The sequence below is a fragment of the Thamnophis sirtalis genome, unplaced genomic scaffold (assembly GCF_051295495.1).
Source record: "Thamnophis sirtalis isolate CommonGarterSnake01/CBP01778 unplaced genomic scaffold, rThaSir2_p1.2 scaffold_4, whole genome shotgun sequence".
NCBI classification, from domain to species: domain Eukaryota; kingdom Metazoa; phylum Chordata; class Lepidosauria; order Squamata; family Natricidae; genus Thamnophis; species Thamnophis sirtalis.
In genome coordinates this window covers 9,993,551-10,011,101 of record NW_028261384.1, presented here as the reverse complement: position 1 = coordinate 10,011,101, position 17,551 = coordinate 9,993,551, and the positions used below count along the sequence as shown (strand labels likewise).

Sequence of the window (17,551 nt, the reverse complement as noted above, 5' to 3'; positions counted from 1 at the left end):
TTAATTTAATTTTTATTAATTTTTATTTGAATTTTTCGATCTTTTTCGTCGCGCTGTGATGACGTCAAAGGCGCGATTTTGTCGATCACGCTTTTGCCATCCGCGCTTTTGACGGGTCACGTTAGCTGGGAAGGTTGCAAATGGTGATCATGTGAGCTAAGGACACAGCAACCATTGAAAATACAGGCCCATTGCCAAGCGCCCAAATTTTAATCAGTTGACCATGGGGATGCTATAACAGTTATAAGGACGAGCACTGGTTGTAAGTCAGGTTTTTTTCAGCACTCTTGTAGCTTCAAATGGTCCCTGAGTGAGTAAATCAAGGATTATCTGTATTACCTAACAGAGTTTCAGATTTTAGCTTTTCAAAGTGCATCCTCTACCTGCAAAATGAGCTAGCTATGGAAACACAATAACTGAACTTATGATATAATTAGACATAATGGGTCTAAAAAACCCCTGTTCCTCAATAGATGACCATAAGGGAGCCTACTTGGTAAGGCCATATGTTGTGGCAGTGCAAATCAGGTTGGTTATGTGACCAGCCCGATTTTGCAAACTTTTTTGCAGCAGGGGTTAAGCAAGCATGGCAGCCATTAAATGAACAGCATGACCATTAAGCGAACTCAAAGTTGGTTATGGAATGGCCAACTATCATAAAAGAGGGTCACATGGGCAATGCAAACAGCCATAAATATGGCCGTTTTGCTCAACACCCAAGGCACAGTCATGTGACAGGAGGAGTGGCCATTGAAACTTTGGAAACGGATCATAATATCCCCTAGAGCAGGGGTCGGCAAACGTAAACATTCAAAGAGCCATTTGGAACCGTTTCCCACAGAAAAGAAAACACCGGGAGCCATAAAGGTCCTTACCGGAAGCCCCCTGTTCAATTCTGGAGCTGACCGGAAGTTCAGTTCCCCACCACCACCACCATTGAGTCCCCTTCTAGCACAGCGTACTTTTTCCTCTACCTGTCATAACCGAAAGCCCTATCAATTGTGGAGACAACTGGAAAACCCTCCCCTTGCCATAGAGTCTTCTCCTGGCGCACTGTGCTTCTCTTCTCCCCCCCCCCCCCCGAAGCTCCTCTCAAAATTGTTGCGCCGACCGGTGACAGAGCCGCAGCAGAGGGAGGAAAGAGCCACATGCAGCTCCAGAGCCGCAGTTTGTGACCCCTGCCCTAGAGAGGTTCATTGTAACATGAAACCTATCAAGGATGGGCTTCAAAAGGTTTAGCAAGGGGTTCTCTGCCCGGTTGCTGGGTGGGTATGACCATGTGGGTGTGGCCTGGTCAGCCTCCTGCAACTAGGGGGGGGAGCATTTTGCCCTCCCTGGGCTCCAGAGCCTTTTTTCGAGCCTCTGGGAGGACAAAAACAGCCTCTTCAGGCTATAGAGGCCCTCTGGAGGCAGGAAACCAGCCCGTTTCTGACCTTCTCGAACTTCTGGTAGGTCCGTTCTTCCCTCCCCTCCCCCCCGAGCCTTCATGCACACCCTGCACTTAGCTGTATCCAAAATGGGCGGCGTGGGGATTCCCGTGGCACGACATAACCGCGAACGTCAAAAGCGTGCCGACAACACCGTGGCGCTAAAACCGCGATGTCAAAAGTGCGCCGACAACAGCGCGCCGACAACAGCGCGCCAACAGAAGTGCGATTTAACAAGGTAAGGTTTAGGGTTAGGTTTAGGTTTAGGGTTAGGTTTAGGGTAGGTTTAGCGTTAGGTTTAGGGTTAGGTTTAGGGTTATTTTTAGGGTTATGTTACAGCGCGCTGTTGTCAGCGCGCTGTTGTCGCGTGGTTTTGACGGTGCGGTTTTGTCACCGCGCTTTAGTCACACGCGCTTTAGTCTACCGCGGTTTTGTGGTGGAATCGGGGATTCCTGGGAAGGGAAGGAGCCAGCCAGGAGTGTGATTTGGGAGTTCTCCGAACTGCACAGAATCTTAGCTAGAAGTTCTCCCAAACCCCTGCGAACTCCCATCAGCCCACCCCGAAACTTACCAATTTTTTATGTGTCCAATGGATTATGGCAAGAGTGACCTCAGTGTGTGAAGCTCATGGCAACAGTCCATTGTACTGTTGCAGCTGCAATCTTGACATTTTTTTATCTTACCCTATGAATATCCTTTGGTTTTGAAGACTATGTGGGGACTTTTGCCCTCTTTTTTTTCAAATAGCAATGCCAAAGACATACTACGCCACCACATTCTGCAATCCGAAAAGCAAATGGAAAATATTGCAGTGAAAATAATCTCTGGAGATATTTTTGTGGAATACGGATGACTGCATACAAAATCCCCTCTCCCTTGGCATAAGACCTTGAAATACTGCTCATTATATTCTCCATTTCCAACTTGGTCCAAATCCACCATATTGGCACTAGGGAGTGGGTAGGCATCTAAGATTAAGTCTTTGCCACAGAGATCGATTATATCCACCTGGCCCATCAGAGCAGGAAAGCAAGACATTGATCAAGGTCCCATCTATCAAGGAAGTCTATCTGGTGGGACCTAGAAAAAGGGCCTTCTCTGTGGTGGCTCCCTTTTCTTGGAACATCATTCCCCCAGAGATAAGATTGGCCCCCACCTGATTATTTTGATACAAGTCCTTGAAGGCATAGTTTTGTCAGTGGGCTTTAAAAGCTGATCAAGTATTTTATCTGAATCTGTTGTTGACACCTCTAGATGATAAAGGTAAAGGTTCCCCTCACACATATTTGCTAGTCGTTCCCGACTCTAGGGAGGCGGTGCTCATCTTCGTTTCAAAGCCGAAGAGCCAGCGCTGTCTGAAGAGGTCTCTGTGGTCATGTGGTCAGCATGACTGGACGCCAAAGGCACACAAAACGCTGTTACCTTCCCTCCAAAGGTGGCTCCTATTTTTCTACTTGCATTTTTTACGTGCTTTCAAACTGCTAGGTTGGCAGAAGCTGGGACAAGTAATGGGCGCTGCCTCCGTTAGGGGGCGCTATGGATTCAAACCGCCGAACTGCCAACCTTTGTGATTGACAAGCTCAGCGTCTTAGCCACTGAGCCACCACGTCCCTTGCCTTCTAGATGGAGGAGGGTGTTAAAATTATTAACAGTGGATTTTTATTGCTGTATGCCACCCGTAATCACAATGTGTGAGTTGAGGGCTATATAGATTTGTTTAATAAATAAATAGCTTTCTCAGGAAAAATTGGTCAAATTCATTCAAAAGTTTTAGAGCCACAGAGGTCTTTTTAAATGTCTGTCAGCATTTTAAGTACTCTGTAGGCTGATTTTTCTTTTCCTGTTTATCTAAACAGGTTTAATTGGGTGATTCCTAATTCAGTAACCCTTTTTTTTCCCTCTCAAATATTATTGCATTTTTTTTAAAAAAATTAAGTAGAGGCTGATTCTGGAGAGGTGAAAGGTACATACAAAACTCTGGACCTTTTTTAACAAGTAAATTAAAGAATAAAAGCAGTTAAAAAATACCCAACTAGCATTTCAGGGATGGCTTGCAGCCAAAAATGTTTTTTATTAAATTTATATTATGGAAGTCACTTTTTTAAAGAAATATTGATTTAAATACTGAATAGATATGAAACTGTGACATGTTTTGGATAGCTGAAAAATAAACTTTTGCCTGTTTTTAAAGAGCAAGCAAAATGTTCCAGGTTGGGCAAATTGAAGAGAAGTACAGAAAGTCCTCAACTTATAACAATTTGTTTATTGAACATTCAAAGTTACAACAGCACTGAGAGAGTGACTTATGACTCTTTTTCACACTTATGACCATTGCTGCATCCCCATGGTCACATGACCAAAATTTGGATGCTTGGCAACTGACTCATATTTATGACAGTTGCAGTATTCCCAGGGTCATGTGATCCCTTTTGTGACTTTTTGAAAAGGAAAGTTAATTGAGATTCACTTAACAACCGTGGTACTCTTAAAAACTGCAGTGATTCACTTAATAACCACGGCAACAGCGGTTGTAAAACAGAGCCAAATTCACTTAACAAATGCCTTGCTTAGCAACAAATGGCTAAAAAAAAGATGCATCGTTTGCAAAGCTCACATAACTGCTCGAGAAGTGAGTCTCGGTCATTTTTTAGTACATGTGCAAAATAGTTCCTTGAATAACTCAGTTTTACATATTGACTCCTGTGTGTTGCAAACAGTCCTCTGAAATGCAGTAATCAGTAATTAGTATAGTGCAGCTGAAGATATTTGATTTTGTTATAAATGTCTATTTCCTATTTTGAAGAGAGAATGCTGATGCAGGAGGGTGTGTTTGTGTCAAAAAAAAAAAAAAAGTAAAGGGGGCACACAACCGTGCAGTTTTTTGACACTCCTGCAAACCCCCCTGGCGGAGAGTGTCCAGATCATAAATTCTATGATTTCAGATACGATGCAGAAGGTTCTGGAAGCAGATGTGTTTGCTTTAAAGATACATCCACAGATACAGAAGTAGTATTCAGCTGGTTCAGACCGGTTCGGGCGAACCGGTAGCTCACTGATTCTGATGGCCACATCCGCCCTATCCTGTTTGTTATTTCCTGCTTTCTAGCTCATCACAATCGTGCAGCATAGCTGATTCCCCCCCCACCCCCACCTTTTCGCTGTTCTACTTACCATTGCTGACTTGGAAAGTAAGCAGCTGAGCTTCTAAATGCTCCATTTTCAGTGCTGCACGCAAGCGCACGTGCGCACGCAATGCACACACTTAGCAAACCGGTTGTTAAACCACTGCACAGATCAGTGTTGTCTTCACATTCCTATGTCTTCCCAAGTACATCTTCCAAAGCAATTGCACTGCTTTAACACATTTCTATGACTTACTTTCTGGTGCAATCAGCAGGACCCCAAAACAACAACAACAAAAATAACATGGGGGCTTCCTTAACTTATGACCACAACTGAAAGTGGAATTTCTATCATAAATCATTGCAGTCTTGTCAGTTTGGACCAGTGGTGGGTTTCAATTTATTTTAGAACCTCTTCTGTAGGTGTGGCCTGGTTTGTGGGAGTGGCTGGCTGACCATGTGACTGAGTGGGAGTGGCTTGCTGGCCATGTGACCAGGTGGCAGTGGCTTGCCAGCCATGTGACTGGGTGGGCGTGGCCAACTTGTAAAATGTGGTGAAACTCACTTAACAACACTCTTGCTTAGCAACCCAAATGTTGGCTCAGAAATTCTGGAATTTGAAGCATGCAAGTCTTAAAGCTATCAAGTTACAAGACCCTTGCACCCCTAACCCTTTAGAAAAAAAAACCCCAGGGGTGTTCAAACTTGACAGCTTTAAGACTTGTGGACTTCAATTCCCAGAATACCTCCTCCAGTCATGTTGGCTCAGGAACTCTGGCATTGAAGTGTGCAAGTCTTAAAGCTGTCAAGTTACAAGACCCTTACACCCCTAACCCTTTAGAAAAAAAACTCCAGGGGTGTTCAAACTTGACAGCTTTAATACTTGTGGCCTTCAACACCCAGAATTCCTCCTCTCGCACTTCATCTTGATGATGTGTGGACGGGTGGGGGGAGGGATCTGGAACCGTTTCTAAACGGCACTGTAGATTTGTGGAACCTCTTCTATAGAAGAGGTTAGTACTAGCAGGAACCCACCCCTGGTTTGGACCCAAATTTACAACAATTTATGCAGCAAACATTAAGTACATTCATTGCAGTTGTTAAACAAATCACGTTAACCGAATCCAGCTTTCCCAATGGGCTATTTTTTTTTTTGCCAAAAATCAACATAAAAGATTGCAAATTGTGATTGTGTGACTGTAGTATGACACTGTAATCACTCATAAATGAGAGCTGCCAAATACCCAAATTGGGATCCCATAAGCAATCATGTGACTGTCAAAGTGTTGCACAGTTGTAAATGAGAGAACAGTACAATCATTTTTTTCAAGGCCATTTGTAATTTTGAGCCATCATTACGTGAATGCTTAGTCAAGGGTTACTTGTATATCGTACTTACCACTGGAATGACATGAGTCACCCCATCACCGCTGTCGATCACTGTGCCAGTTAAGGTACGGTTCCCAACTTGTCGTGAAGTCCAGGATGCAGCTAAGGCTAACACGGCCTGTGAAAGTTAATTTGAAAAACAGTAATATAGAATTTCTTACCAATTTCCCAAATAGTTGGTAAATTCCCAGCCCAAGTGAGACTCTATACATAAAATAAATTAAAAAATAAAAGACTAAATATCAGTTTTCCTCTTTTTTTTTAGAAAAAAAAAAACCAAAGAAAAGAAAATGTAAAAGACATTTTAATAAAAATAAAAATAATTAAAAACAAAAACAAAAGCACTTTCTACATCTTCTGCACCCATAGGGCAGAATGGACTTCCTAAACTAACATTTCCTAGACCAATTTGGAGAGCTGTGGACTTCAATTCCCAGAATTCTTGGTGTTTAAATCCACGGTCTTGCTAAGATTGAGAAACACTGCCATAGAATAATGCTTTCCACTTCTACAGATGTTATCTCTGGTCCCCATGCTAGTTAGTCTACAAACCAATATAATGATGAGATTATGGTAGGTTCCTGGAGTAGGGTATGGATAGGAAAGAAACAGGGCTGTCTTAAAGGCTAAAATTATGCAATGATGCAAAATGGAAAAAATTGGAAAATAGTTAAATAAAATAATCTTTGCTACAGAGATGAAATATAGAGTGAGATCACAGCAAAAGCCTTTCTTCCTTTCTTCCTTCCTTCCTTCCTTCCTTCCTTCCTTCCTTCCTTCCTTCCTTCCTCCCTCCCTCCCTCCCTCCCTTCCTTGAAACAAATTGACTTTGTAAGAATGACACAACTTCCTCTTTCTATTTATATACAATCAGGTCTTCAGCAGTAACTCTTAACATTTCTACATTAGCCAAATGAAAATACTTTCCCTACATCAATCACACAGACATTTGCTGAGAGGGTTAAAAAAAAAAGTAAGATGGGACCTACAGCTGCATGATTCAAACTCTGTTCTTTTTTTAACAGGTGTTGCAACTGCCATCTTCATCTTTTGGACACCCTACTTAATCATATCAACTTCTCTTCCAGAATTTACTGGGAGGGGGAGAGAGGGAGAGAACTAAATACACTGTTTCCAATGCCAAAAGCAGCATTGTTCCAGGAAGAATTTATTTGATTTTACCTGCACAGCAATATAAAGTCCAGGTATGTTAAATGATTCAAACATGATCTCTGCAAGATATTCTCGGTTTTCAGGGGTGTTCAACGGCGGTTCAGTCTATTTTCAAAAGACAGAGTTAAACAAAAAAGATATCAATCATATATTTTATCAAGGTTAATAGACAGCATTTGTGTTTATTGTAATTCTCTTTTCTGACAGCTAAAGGTTTGACAGGGGCTATCAAATCAAGAATACAGCTAGTGAACTGATGGCTAAATTATTTTTAATACATTGACAACAATTAAACTGGTATTAAATATTTACTGTCTCCTTGTTTTCTTTAGTGCTTAACATAATATTCTACCCTATTTATTCTCCCACTTTGGCTCTCCAGACTCTAAGAAACATGTTATTTATAGAGATTCTTAGGATAATATTTTTTTAAAAAGGGACACTGTGTGTGTATCCTTTGGATAAAATCAGGATTGTGCATCTATTTGTCAAATAAATCCTGCTCCAAGTTCCAACCATTTGTGAGAGAGCCTTCTCGGTGGCTGCTCCGACCCTCTGGAACGAAATCCCCGTGGAGATTCGTACCCTCACCACCCTCCAGACCTTCCGCATAGCCCTTAAAAGCTGGCTGTTCCAACAGGCCTGGGGCTAACGACTTGTAACCCCACTCGAATGGTGTGACTGTTGTGTTTTTAACGGTGTATGACTCTATGTTTGTAACTTGTCTGTCTTCCCCTTCCCCTTCAACTGTGAGCCGCCCTGAGTCCCCTCAGGGAAAAGGGCGGCATACAAATAAAGTATAAATGAAAAATGAAATGAAAGTGATGTGGACTTTCCCAAGTCACTTTTTTTCTATTAAGCATGTATGGTGTCTGTCTGTCTGTCTGTGTGTGTGTGTGTGTGTTTTCTGACCTAGGCTTCCCAAGATCATGAAGCAGACTCCTCTTCCCGATAAAACCTCTTTTATTTAGGTTGAAAGGAATTCCTCTCCTGCAAAGTCCCGGAAAACAGTCTTTCATGAGATTCCACAACTACAGACCTTATCAGCCTTGGAGTGTTGCAGGCCGATATCTTCCAAAGGCCATGCTATAGCAGCAATTACTTGGCAAGAAGTCAAGAACAGCTCTTCACCCTAATGAATTGAACTAATTGTCTCCTGCAAACTCCCCTTTCGCTCCTCTTTGTTCCTATGGGAGGGGCCATTCTCCGTCCACCTGTGCCTTTACTCCCGAGTCAGCCCTTGTTCCTTAGCTGTTCCCTTGTCCTGGCAGCTCTGCGCATGCGCACATCAGGAACAGACTCCAGCTGTCCTTCCGCCCCACTGATATCTGACTCCAAAGGCAGCTGATGACTGTCAGACAACTCTGGCCCCCTCTCTGCCTCTGACAAAGAGCCCTCATCAGAGCCTTCCCCAGACTCCAGGACTGGCCCATGTTCCTCTCCAACCTCCTCACTGTCCGAATCTGCCACCAACTCTGCTGGCCACTAGCAGGCCATAACAGTATGTATTTATATTATTAATGTCAAAATGTATTACCAACAATACTTAAGCGTGATGTATGGTATCATTTGCCTGTTGGTCTTACCATTAAAAAATAGTGATCTTCTGGTTCAGCCCGGAGATACTTAAAAATAATGTGTTCCATGAACCTTTCCATCAGATCCCAGTCTTCCACCATGCCATGCCGGATAGGCCACTGAAGTGAAGGAGAAAGGAACCACAGCATCATTCCATGAATGAATGTGTCATCTTTACCTTGAAGAAACAAAGGTCTGTTCTATCATTAAGATTCAGCAGGATCTTGATAGTTTTGAATATTGGGCGCTATCTAACAAAATGAAATTCAATGATGCAAAAAGTAAGGTTCTACATTTAGGCAAGAAAAACGAAATGCACAGGTACAGCATAGGTGGTACCTTGCTCAATAGTAGTAACTGTGAGAAGAATCTTGAGTCCTAGTGGACAACCATTTAAATATGAGCCAGCCGTGTGCAGCAGCTGCCAAAAAAGCCAACACAGTTCCAGGGTGCATCAACAGAGGGATAAAATCAAGATCCTGTGAAATGTTGATACTACTTTATAATGCCTTGGTGAGCCACACTTGGAATACTGCATCCCATTTTGGTCACCGTGATGTAAAAAAGATGTGGAGACTCTAGAAAGAGTGCAGAGAAGAGCAATAAGATGGTTAGGGGACTGGAGACTAAAACATATGAAGAACGGTTGCAGGAACTGGGTATGTCTAGTTTGATTAAAAGAAGGACTAGGGGTGACATGATAGCAGTCTTCCAACATCTCAGGAGTTGCCACAAAGAAGAGGGAGTCAAGCTATTCTCCAAAGCACCAGAGGGTAGAACAAGAATCAATGGGTGGAAACTAATCCAGGAGAGAAGCAACTTAGAACTAAGGAGGAATTTCCTGGCAGTGAGAACAATAAATCAGTGGAAGAACTTGCCTCCAGAAGTTGTGAATGCTCCAACACTGGAAGTTTTAAAGAAGAGATTGGACAACCATTTGTCTGACGTGGTGCAGGGTTTCCTGTCTAAGCAGAGGGTTGGACTAGAAGACCTCCAAGGTCCCTTCCAACTCTGCAATTCTATATTCTAAGGACAGGTGCCTACGTACAAGTTAGATAGGGAGCCATCTGCTCAGACAAAAGGCACCAGATCAAACCAAATAAGATATAGGGGCCTCTCAAGAAATTGTCAAGGTGACCCTTTGGAGTATGGATGACTTACGACCACAAGTGAACCCAAAAATTCTGTTGCTAAGTGTGTCTGCTTCATTTTATGACTAGTTTGATGAAAAGAAGGACTAGGGGAGACATGACAGCAGTGTTCCAATATCTCAGGGGTTGCCACAAAGAAGAGGGAGTCAAACTATTCTCCAAGGCACCTGAGAGTAGAACAAGAAGCAATGGGTGGAAACTAATCAAGGAGAGAAGCAACCTAGAACTGAGGAGAAATTTCCTGACAGAACAATTAATCTCCATTTTAAGTCCCATTTTACGGCCTTTTTGCCCATTACTGCAGTTCTTAATGAATCGTGTGGTCCTTAAGCGAATCCTGCTTCTCCCATTGGCTTTGCTTATCAGAAGCCATCTGGGAAAGTTATAAATGGTGGTCACATGACCCTGGAACAGTGCAACCATCATAAGTAAGTTCCAATTACTAAGCGCTCGAATTTTGATCACATGACCATGAGGATGCTGCAATGGTCATAAGCGTCAAAAAAGGTGATTGGTCCATTTTTTCAGCGCTCTGGTAACTTCCAATAGTTTTGTAAATTTCTAACTCAACTGTCTGCCAAATTTGTTCTTACTTTGGTTTCCTCAAAGGTCTCTCCTGCTGGATCTTCCTTTCAATAAATGCATCTTTTTGTAAGCTTTAGAGCAGAGGTCTTCAAACTTGACAACTTTAAGACTTGTGGATTTCAACTCCCAGAATTCTCCAGCCAGCTATGCTGGCTGGAGTATTCTGGGAGTTGAAGTCCACAAGTCTTAAAGCTGCCAAGTTTGAAGACCTCTGCTTTAGAGAAAGCAAGAGATAACAAAATGCACTATTCTCAAAGGTGCTATTTTAAAAGGAACCTGGAATTTGTTTTTGTTTTTTCCCCTTTGAGGAAAATGTTTCACTTCTCACCCAAGACGCTTGTTCAGTTCTTCAGTTCTGTCAGAAACCTCTTGGATGAGAAGCAAAATGGCTTCATCAAGGAAAAAATTGTTGCCTTTTGAAAAAGCAAAAAAGCACCTTTGAGGCAATTATGACCTAGATGGCTGATAGTCAGCACAGATACAAAAATACAGTAGCAAAGTAGAAGGGCCTACATTAGACTTCAGAAGAGGAGAACGAAGGAAAAGGTTCAGGGAATTGGGATCAACTAGATGTAATAATTCTTACTCGGAAGGAAAAATTGACTTCAAAATTGGTTGGGACTTCAACTCCCTGATGACCAGGCTGAGTGGGAATTCTAGAGTTGTTTAGTTAAGTTTAAAGCAGCGGGTTTTCACCTGAGATTTTAGCAGTCTATGAACTCACATGGAAAATAAATAATAACTTTATTTTCAACACCCTCCAACTTTCCATCCAATAATGAAACTAGATAACAAAGTCAACTGACAGCCTATGGACTCCAAAAAGGTTTGACTATATTTAATGCTGCATTATTTTATCGGCGGCAAGACTGGTTTTTGCACAGAAATGGAAAAATAAGGAGATTCCCTAGGAACAAGAAATAATAAATAAGATACTGACGTGTGCAGAGATGGACAGAATGAGACGGAATATCACGAAATCTGGGACAAATGGTACGGATGGTTAGAAATGAGGGAAAAAGGCCGAGACAGAAAAACATATAGACAAGTTAAGAATTGGAAAATACGGGTATTAAGAATGTGTGATATGTAGAAATTGGATATGTATTTGTATGATTAGTAATTATATAAAAGAAAGGATGAACAGACAGGTAATCTGACTGACTACATACACCTATGGAATGGATATAAATGTAATTGCTGTATGATCTAATCACTATATGGAAATGTTTAGGCCAGAAATGTCGTACTATGTCCAATGTTTTTAATGTTTATCTAATAAAAAACTTTTTTAAAAAACAAAAAAGTTTGTTAACATCGATATTACTCTCTAAAATGAGCTGAATTATTCTTCAATATTTGGATAATTGTATTTGAGCATCAATGCTTTCCTCTCTAATGTAATCTATATCTATATATTTTATGGCAAGCCTTGAAATACACTTTTCTGAGAAGCAATACGTAGCTTTCAACAGTCTAAAAGGGTTCTGTGGCATAGAAAGATTAAGGACCCAGAATGTGCCAAAGACTTTAGGGGTAAAAGGAACATATGCAGAGGAAGACCGAAACAATCAACATAGAGGGCACTTCAATATGATTTGGAGGGCTTACTTGCAGGTACTACCTTACAACTGTAATTAAGCCTGCGATTCAGTCCTAAGTCTGACAATCGTTAAGCCGTGACCCGTCAAAACCGCGGTCCACAAAAGCGCGCTCGCCAAAAGCGCGCATTTGACGTCATCACAGCACGACGAAAAAAATTAAAAATTGAAATAAAAATAAAATTAAAGCAAGCCGATTCACATAAAGGTAAGGGTTAGGTTAAGGGTTAGGGTTAGGGTTAGGTTAAGGGTTAGGGTTAGGTTTAGAGCGTTAGGGTTACGTTTAGCGTTAGGTTAAGGGTTAGGGTTAGGTTTAGCATTAGGTTAAGGGTTAGGTTTAGGGTTAGATTTAGGGTTAGGTTAAGGGTTAGGTTTAGGGTTAGGTTTGGGGGGGTTAGGGTAAGGTTTTCGCTTTATTTTTACATTTATCAATCACAGCGCGATGTTTTCGTCGCGCTGTGATGATGTCACATACGCGCTTTCGTCGAGCGTGATTTTGTCGTCCGCGGTTTTGTGGTGGAACCTCGTTAAGCAGGTCATCATGTGACCAGACCCAATTTTACAATCCTTTTTACAGTGGGTCATTAAGAGAGTAACAGAGGTTGTAAAAAAAACACTGCAGTCGTTAAGTGAACCCATTTTTTGCTATGATTTTTATTTTTTTTTAACTGGCAAAAGTGTCATAAATTGAGGTCATGAGACTATGTAACTCTGCAATCAGCCCTAAGTGCAGGCAGGCTGATAAGTATCCAAAAAATGCAGTTACATGATCCTGGGAAGGGGATTGTACATTGGCACTTCAAATCCAGGTTGCAAGTACCCTTTTTTCAGGCAAGTCAAATGGTCACTGACTGGTTATAAGTCGTGGACTTCCTGCAAAAAGGAACAGGGCTACAATCACGTGCGGGACGTCTGCCATATTGATTTATTTGAATCCTTTCTGTGGATGAAAAGAAACCGCCTGCTGATCCAATCCTTTGAGAGCTCAATATATGAGAAAAGCAGACAGAAGTGGCGTGGAGGGGTGTGTGGAGTTAAGCCAGTGGTGAAATTTAATTTTTTTACCCATCAGTAGTGTGGGGCGTGGGGGGGATGTCATGTGACTGGGTGGGCGTGGCCATTTCCCTCCCACACACACACACACACACTTTTTAAAGCACTTTTTTCCTGCCAGTTTGGATGAATAGGCAGGGAAAAAATGCTTTAAAAAGGGGAGGGGAAGCTTCCAATGATCACGTGGATCAACTGTGAGCTGCGTGATTTTTGGAAGCTCTATTCTTTGCCTTTTTAAAGCATTTTTTCCCTGCCTATTCGCCCGAACTGGCAGGAAAAAAAATGCTTTAAAAAGCGGAGGGAAAGCTTCCCACGATTGGGAAGGCCCAAACCTGAGCTGTGCAATCCTTGGAAGATTTTTTTTTTAACTATCGGTTCGCAGAACCAACGACAATCATCCTTACCGGTTCAGCCAAAGCGGGAGGATTTCACCCTTGAATTAGCTTAGAGCAGTGTTTCTCAACCTTGGCGACTTTAAGTCCTGTGGACTTCAACTCCCAGAAACACTGGCTTAGAGCCATTACATTCCCGGAAACAGTCTTAAGTCCAACCCTTCTTGAATTCTGTGGACTCTTAACTGCTGACAATTTAGTACTGAACTTTAATTGGCGAGATTCTTGTGTATAGTTTTGAGCAATACATCTTCCGAAGCGAAAGTCGATGTATGGTCCCGATTCTTTGTGCCCGACACTCCCATTATTCGCTCCAACTTTACCTTTGTAGCATAGGTGGGTTTGACGAGAGCTTCATCTCCAATGAAAAAGTCTAGATCATCCACGCCTTGGACCAGTCTCCTCTGCGCCTGGTCACCTACTTTGGCCGATTCTCTTATTGCAATGCCTAAATGTGAAAGAGTTGGAAAGCAAATACACGTTTGGTGCGCTCGCTTTGGGAGAACAATTACTGCATTTTTCGGAGTATAAGACGCACCTTTTTCCCTCAAAAAAGAGGCTGAAAATCTGGGTGCGTCTTATACACCGAATGCAGCATTTTTGGCCTCCTGAAACCCCGCCCCCTTCACCAAATTGCTGTGCAGAGTCTGTAGGAAGCTTTCAGAGTGCTTCTGGGGACTGGGAAGGGCAGAAATGAGTGAAAAACAGGCCGTTTTTTGCTCAATTTCCCCCCCTCTCCTAGCCCCCAGGAGCATTCTAAGCCTCCTAAAGGCTATGCATGCAATTTTTTTGACAGAAAACGGGCCGTTTGCTCTTGGGGGGGGGGGTCACCCCAGGAGCACTCTACAAGCCTCCTAAAGGCTATTCATGCCTTTTAAAAAAAAAGGCCGTTTTCGCGAAAAACGGGGCCGTTTTTGGGAGGACTGCAGAATGCAAAAACTTTTTTTTTTTTAATTTGCCTCTTCAAAACCTTGGTGCATCTTATACTCCAGCGCATCTTATACTCTGATAAATACGGTAAATATTTGCCGTTAGAGAGGTGCTTAGTCCCACATGCAGATGGCATCTTCAATTCAGAATACAAGCTGCTCAAAGGGTACCCCAAGTGAAAAGCTGTATCCATGGTGTCAGAAGGAAGTCACTTGTTCGTCAAGGCAGATCTGTGGCAGCGCACATAATAGAGATAGGAAGGAAAGAGGATTTGCCATAGCAACCGGAAAGTGGCTTAATGAGGGCCAGTCTTGGCAAGGAGACCTTTGTCTCTCCATCTACATACTAGCCAAGGACACTAATGTAGTAAATACTACTTCACAGAAGAAAGAGCCCACACATCCCACCCTCAACCCCCAAGAAAAACTCACTAAACAGTAGAGAAGCCAAATGCCTGTCTCTCTCCACTGAGGAGCACGTATTATGAAAACACCCTCTACTTACATGATGGGATAATAAATTGTGGTTCAGTATTTCCAGCGTAGCCCAGTTTTGTGTACCTAGAATAAGAAGAAAGCAGATAATTAGAGACTCAGCGTGGTTTAGCCACGTCAGGTTTAGCTAAATTGGCTTGCAAATAAATGCATCATGTTCGGCCAGCTTTTTCTGAATCAAATAAAGGTTTATTGTGACCAAGGATTTCACGCAGGTAAATGCATCATGTTTTGTAAAGCACAAATACATCTCTTCATCCAAATTGCTGGGTTTCTATGCCTGCCCTGGAGAAAGGCAGCATAAACAGTAGAAGACTTAGAACAAATGCAAATGTATACAATAATCCATTTTCAAAATTAGTCTGCCACAGTGATGGCCATAAAGAAATCTTATTTCGCCATCACCATTGCTGAAACCTTGAAAGCAGGGGTATCCAACCTGGGAAAATTTTAAGGTATGTGGACTTCAACTCCCAGAAGTTCCCAGCCAGCATGGAAATTGAAGCTTAAAGCTTCCAAGGTTGGACACCTATGCTTTAAAGTGTGTTTGTAAGAAATTTGGTAATGATAAATGGAATGTCATCATTCCAGTGTCTGGAAGTATGGTTCCAGAATACTAATCAGCATCTTCTGAGGATGGATTTCAGTTCAGTTCAGAGGTAAGCAATCTCTTGGCCTTCCCCCCCATAGAAATTTGAAAACTCCTTTATTCCTGGCCTCAGTAATTCTGCGTAAGAAATGATACTAAATTATATTTGGGTTTGCAAAAATACCATCCTAAGAAAACAAACTGAGATTTGAAAGAGACACCTATAACAACAGAAAAGGAAAGGGAGAGAGGAGGAGAAAATGAGAGGAAATGGGGGGGGGGAGAAGAAAGCGGTAAGGAGAGGAGGGTGGAAGGGAATGAAGGAGAAGGAGAAGGGGAAGAGGAAGAGTAGGAGTAAGGGAGAGGTAAGGGGAAAAGAAAGGGGAAGGAGAGGAAGAAGGAAGGAGATAGAAAAGGGAGGGAGGGAGAAAAGAAAGGGAAAATAATGTGGTGTTACAACTGGCAGAAGGGATGGTAAACAAAGCAACCCAAACTGTATATTATAACCTATTAAACAACAAATGTATAAGAATGACAAATGTAAAGAAGAATAACAATTATGTGAATGTATACTTAAAATGGTATGTAAGAGAATAGAAATTTTTTTTAAAATGGCAAAAAAAGTAGGTCTTCATATAAATGATGATTGATGTGGTGATTAAGGTACTGGCCTAGAAATCAGGAGACTTGAGTTCTAGTCCTTGCTTGGACATGAAAGTTGGTTGGGTAACTTTGCACAGTCCCTCCCCCAGCCCAGCTCACTTCACAGGCTGGTCCTTGTGCGGAACATAAGAGAAGGGGTGCTGGATATTTTTGCAACCTTAAGTTAGTGATAATGTAATAAAAATCAGATAAAAATCCAAAACTGTAGATCAAAACATGCTAGAATGTTGTAATAGACCCTAAGAATAACCTGGAAACTAAACTGCTTCAACGACTGAAGTTGAAGGGAAGCATGAGTTAAAAAAAAAAGAAAAGAAACACATATGATGCATTCCATGTGTTTTACTGATTATCAACTTTTCTAGGCCTTGCTTTAATGCTGAGCAATCAGCTTTCCACACACTTATTGATCGTACCATCCTCTAAGCTCAGGGCTAAAGATCACAACTGCATGTCCAGTTTTTCCATTGCTTATATTTGCAGAGATTTCTCATGGTCAGTGAGCTCCAAAACGATAGGACTTCGAGAAAGCCCAAACAGTAATTATTAGGTAATATTTAATTCTAGATGATGATGGTGGTGGTGTTATCTACGTAGTGGTGTCCGACCCTTGGTGAATATATATATATATGTATGTATGTATCCACTACTCCTGGAAACACCAAACCTGAAGTAGTCAGCAGCAGCCTGAAGATGACGAATGTGACTTCGTCGAAACGTCGCCAAGACATCTCCAATTCTACGCGGGAGAAAACCCGAACAACTAGAGACCTACATACATACGTACGTACGTACATACATACATACATACATACATACATACATACATACATACATACATACATACATACATATATATATATATATATATATATATATATATATATGTTTTCTGAGGTTTTCGCGGGTGTTACTATGTAGGTCTCTAGTTGTTCGGGTTTTCTCCCGCGTAGAATTGGATATGTCTTTGCGACGTTTCGACGAAGTCACATTCGTCATCTTCAGGCTGCTGCTGACTACTTCAGGTTTGGTGTTTCCAGGAAAACTCCTGGAAACACCAAACCTGAAGTAGTCAGCAGCAGCCTGAAGATGACGAATGTGACTTCGTCGAAACGTCGCAAAGACATATCCAATTCTACGCGGGAGAAAACCCGAACAACTAGAGACCTACATATATATATATATATATATATATATATATATATATATATATATATATATATATATATATATATATATATATATATATATATATATATATATATATATTTATATCTTATATCTTATATCTTATATCTTATATCTTATATCTTATATCTTATATCTTATATATTATATATTATATATTATATATTATATATTATATATTATATATTATATATTATATATTATATATATTATATA

General features: G+C 41.4%; 1 protein-coding gene across 3 annotated transcripts in view; it reads right to left on the bottom strand.

Annotated features, from left to right (window-relative positions):
* ACTR3B (actin related protein 3B) overlaps positions 1-17,551 on the bottom strand; it is a 43,447-nt gene that overhangs the window by 16,554 nt on the left and 9,342 nt on the right. For 2 of the 3 annotated variants that reach the window (XM_014076038.2, XM_014076039.2), the window contains exons 2-6: positions 14,906-14,961; positions 13,795-13,919; positions 8,698-8,808; positions 7,121-7,216; positions 5,949-6,056 (exon numbers count right to left, since the gene is read on the bottom strand). In XM_014076038.2, the coding sequence (XP_013931513.2) occupies positions 5,949-6,056; positions 7,121-7,216; positions 8,698-8,808; positions 13,795-13,919; positions 14,906-14,961 (496 nt within the window). Of the gene's footprint in view, positions 1-5,948; positions 6,057-7,120; positions 7,217-8,697; positions 8,868-13,794; positions 14,849-14,905; positions 14,962-17,551 lie in introns of those variants that run through there. The other variant, XM_014076040.2, reaches the window with a different exon arrangement.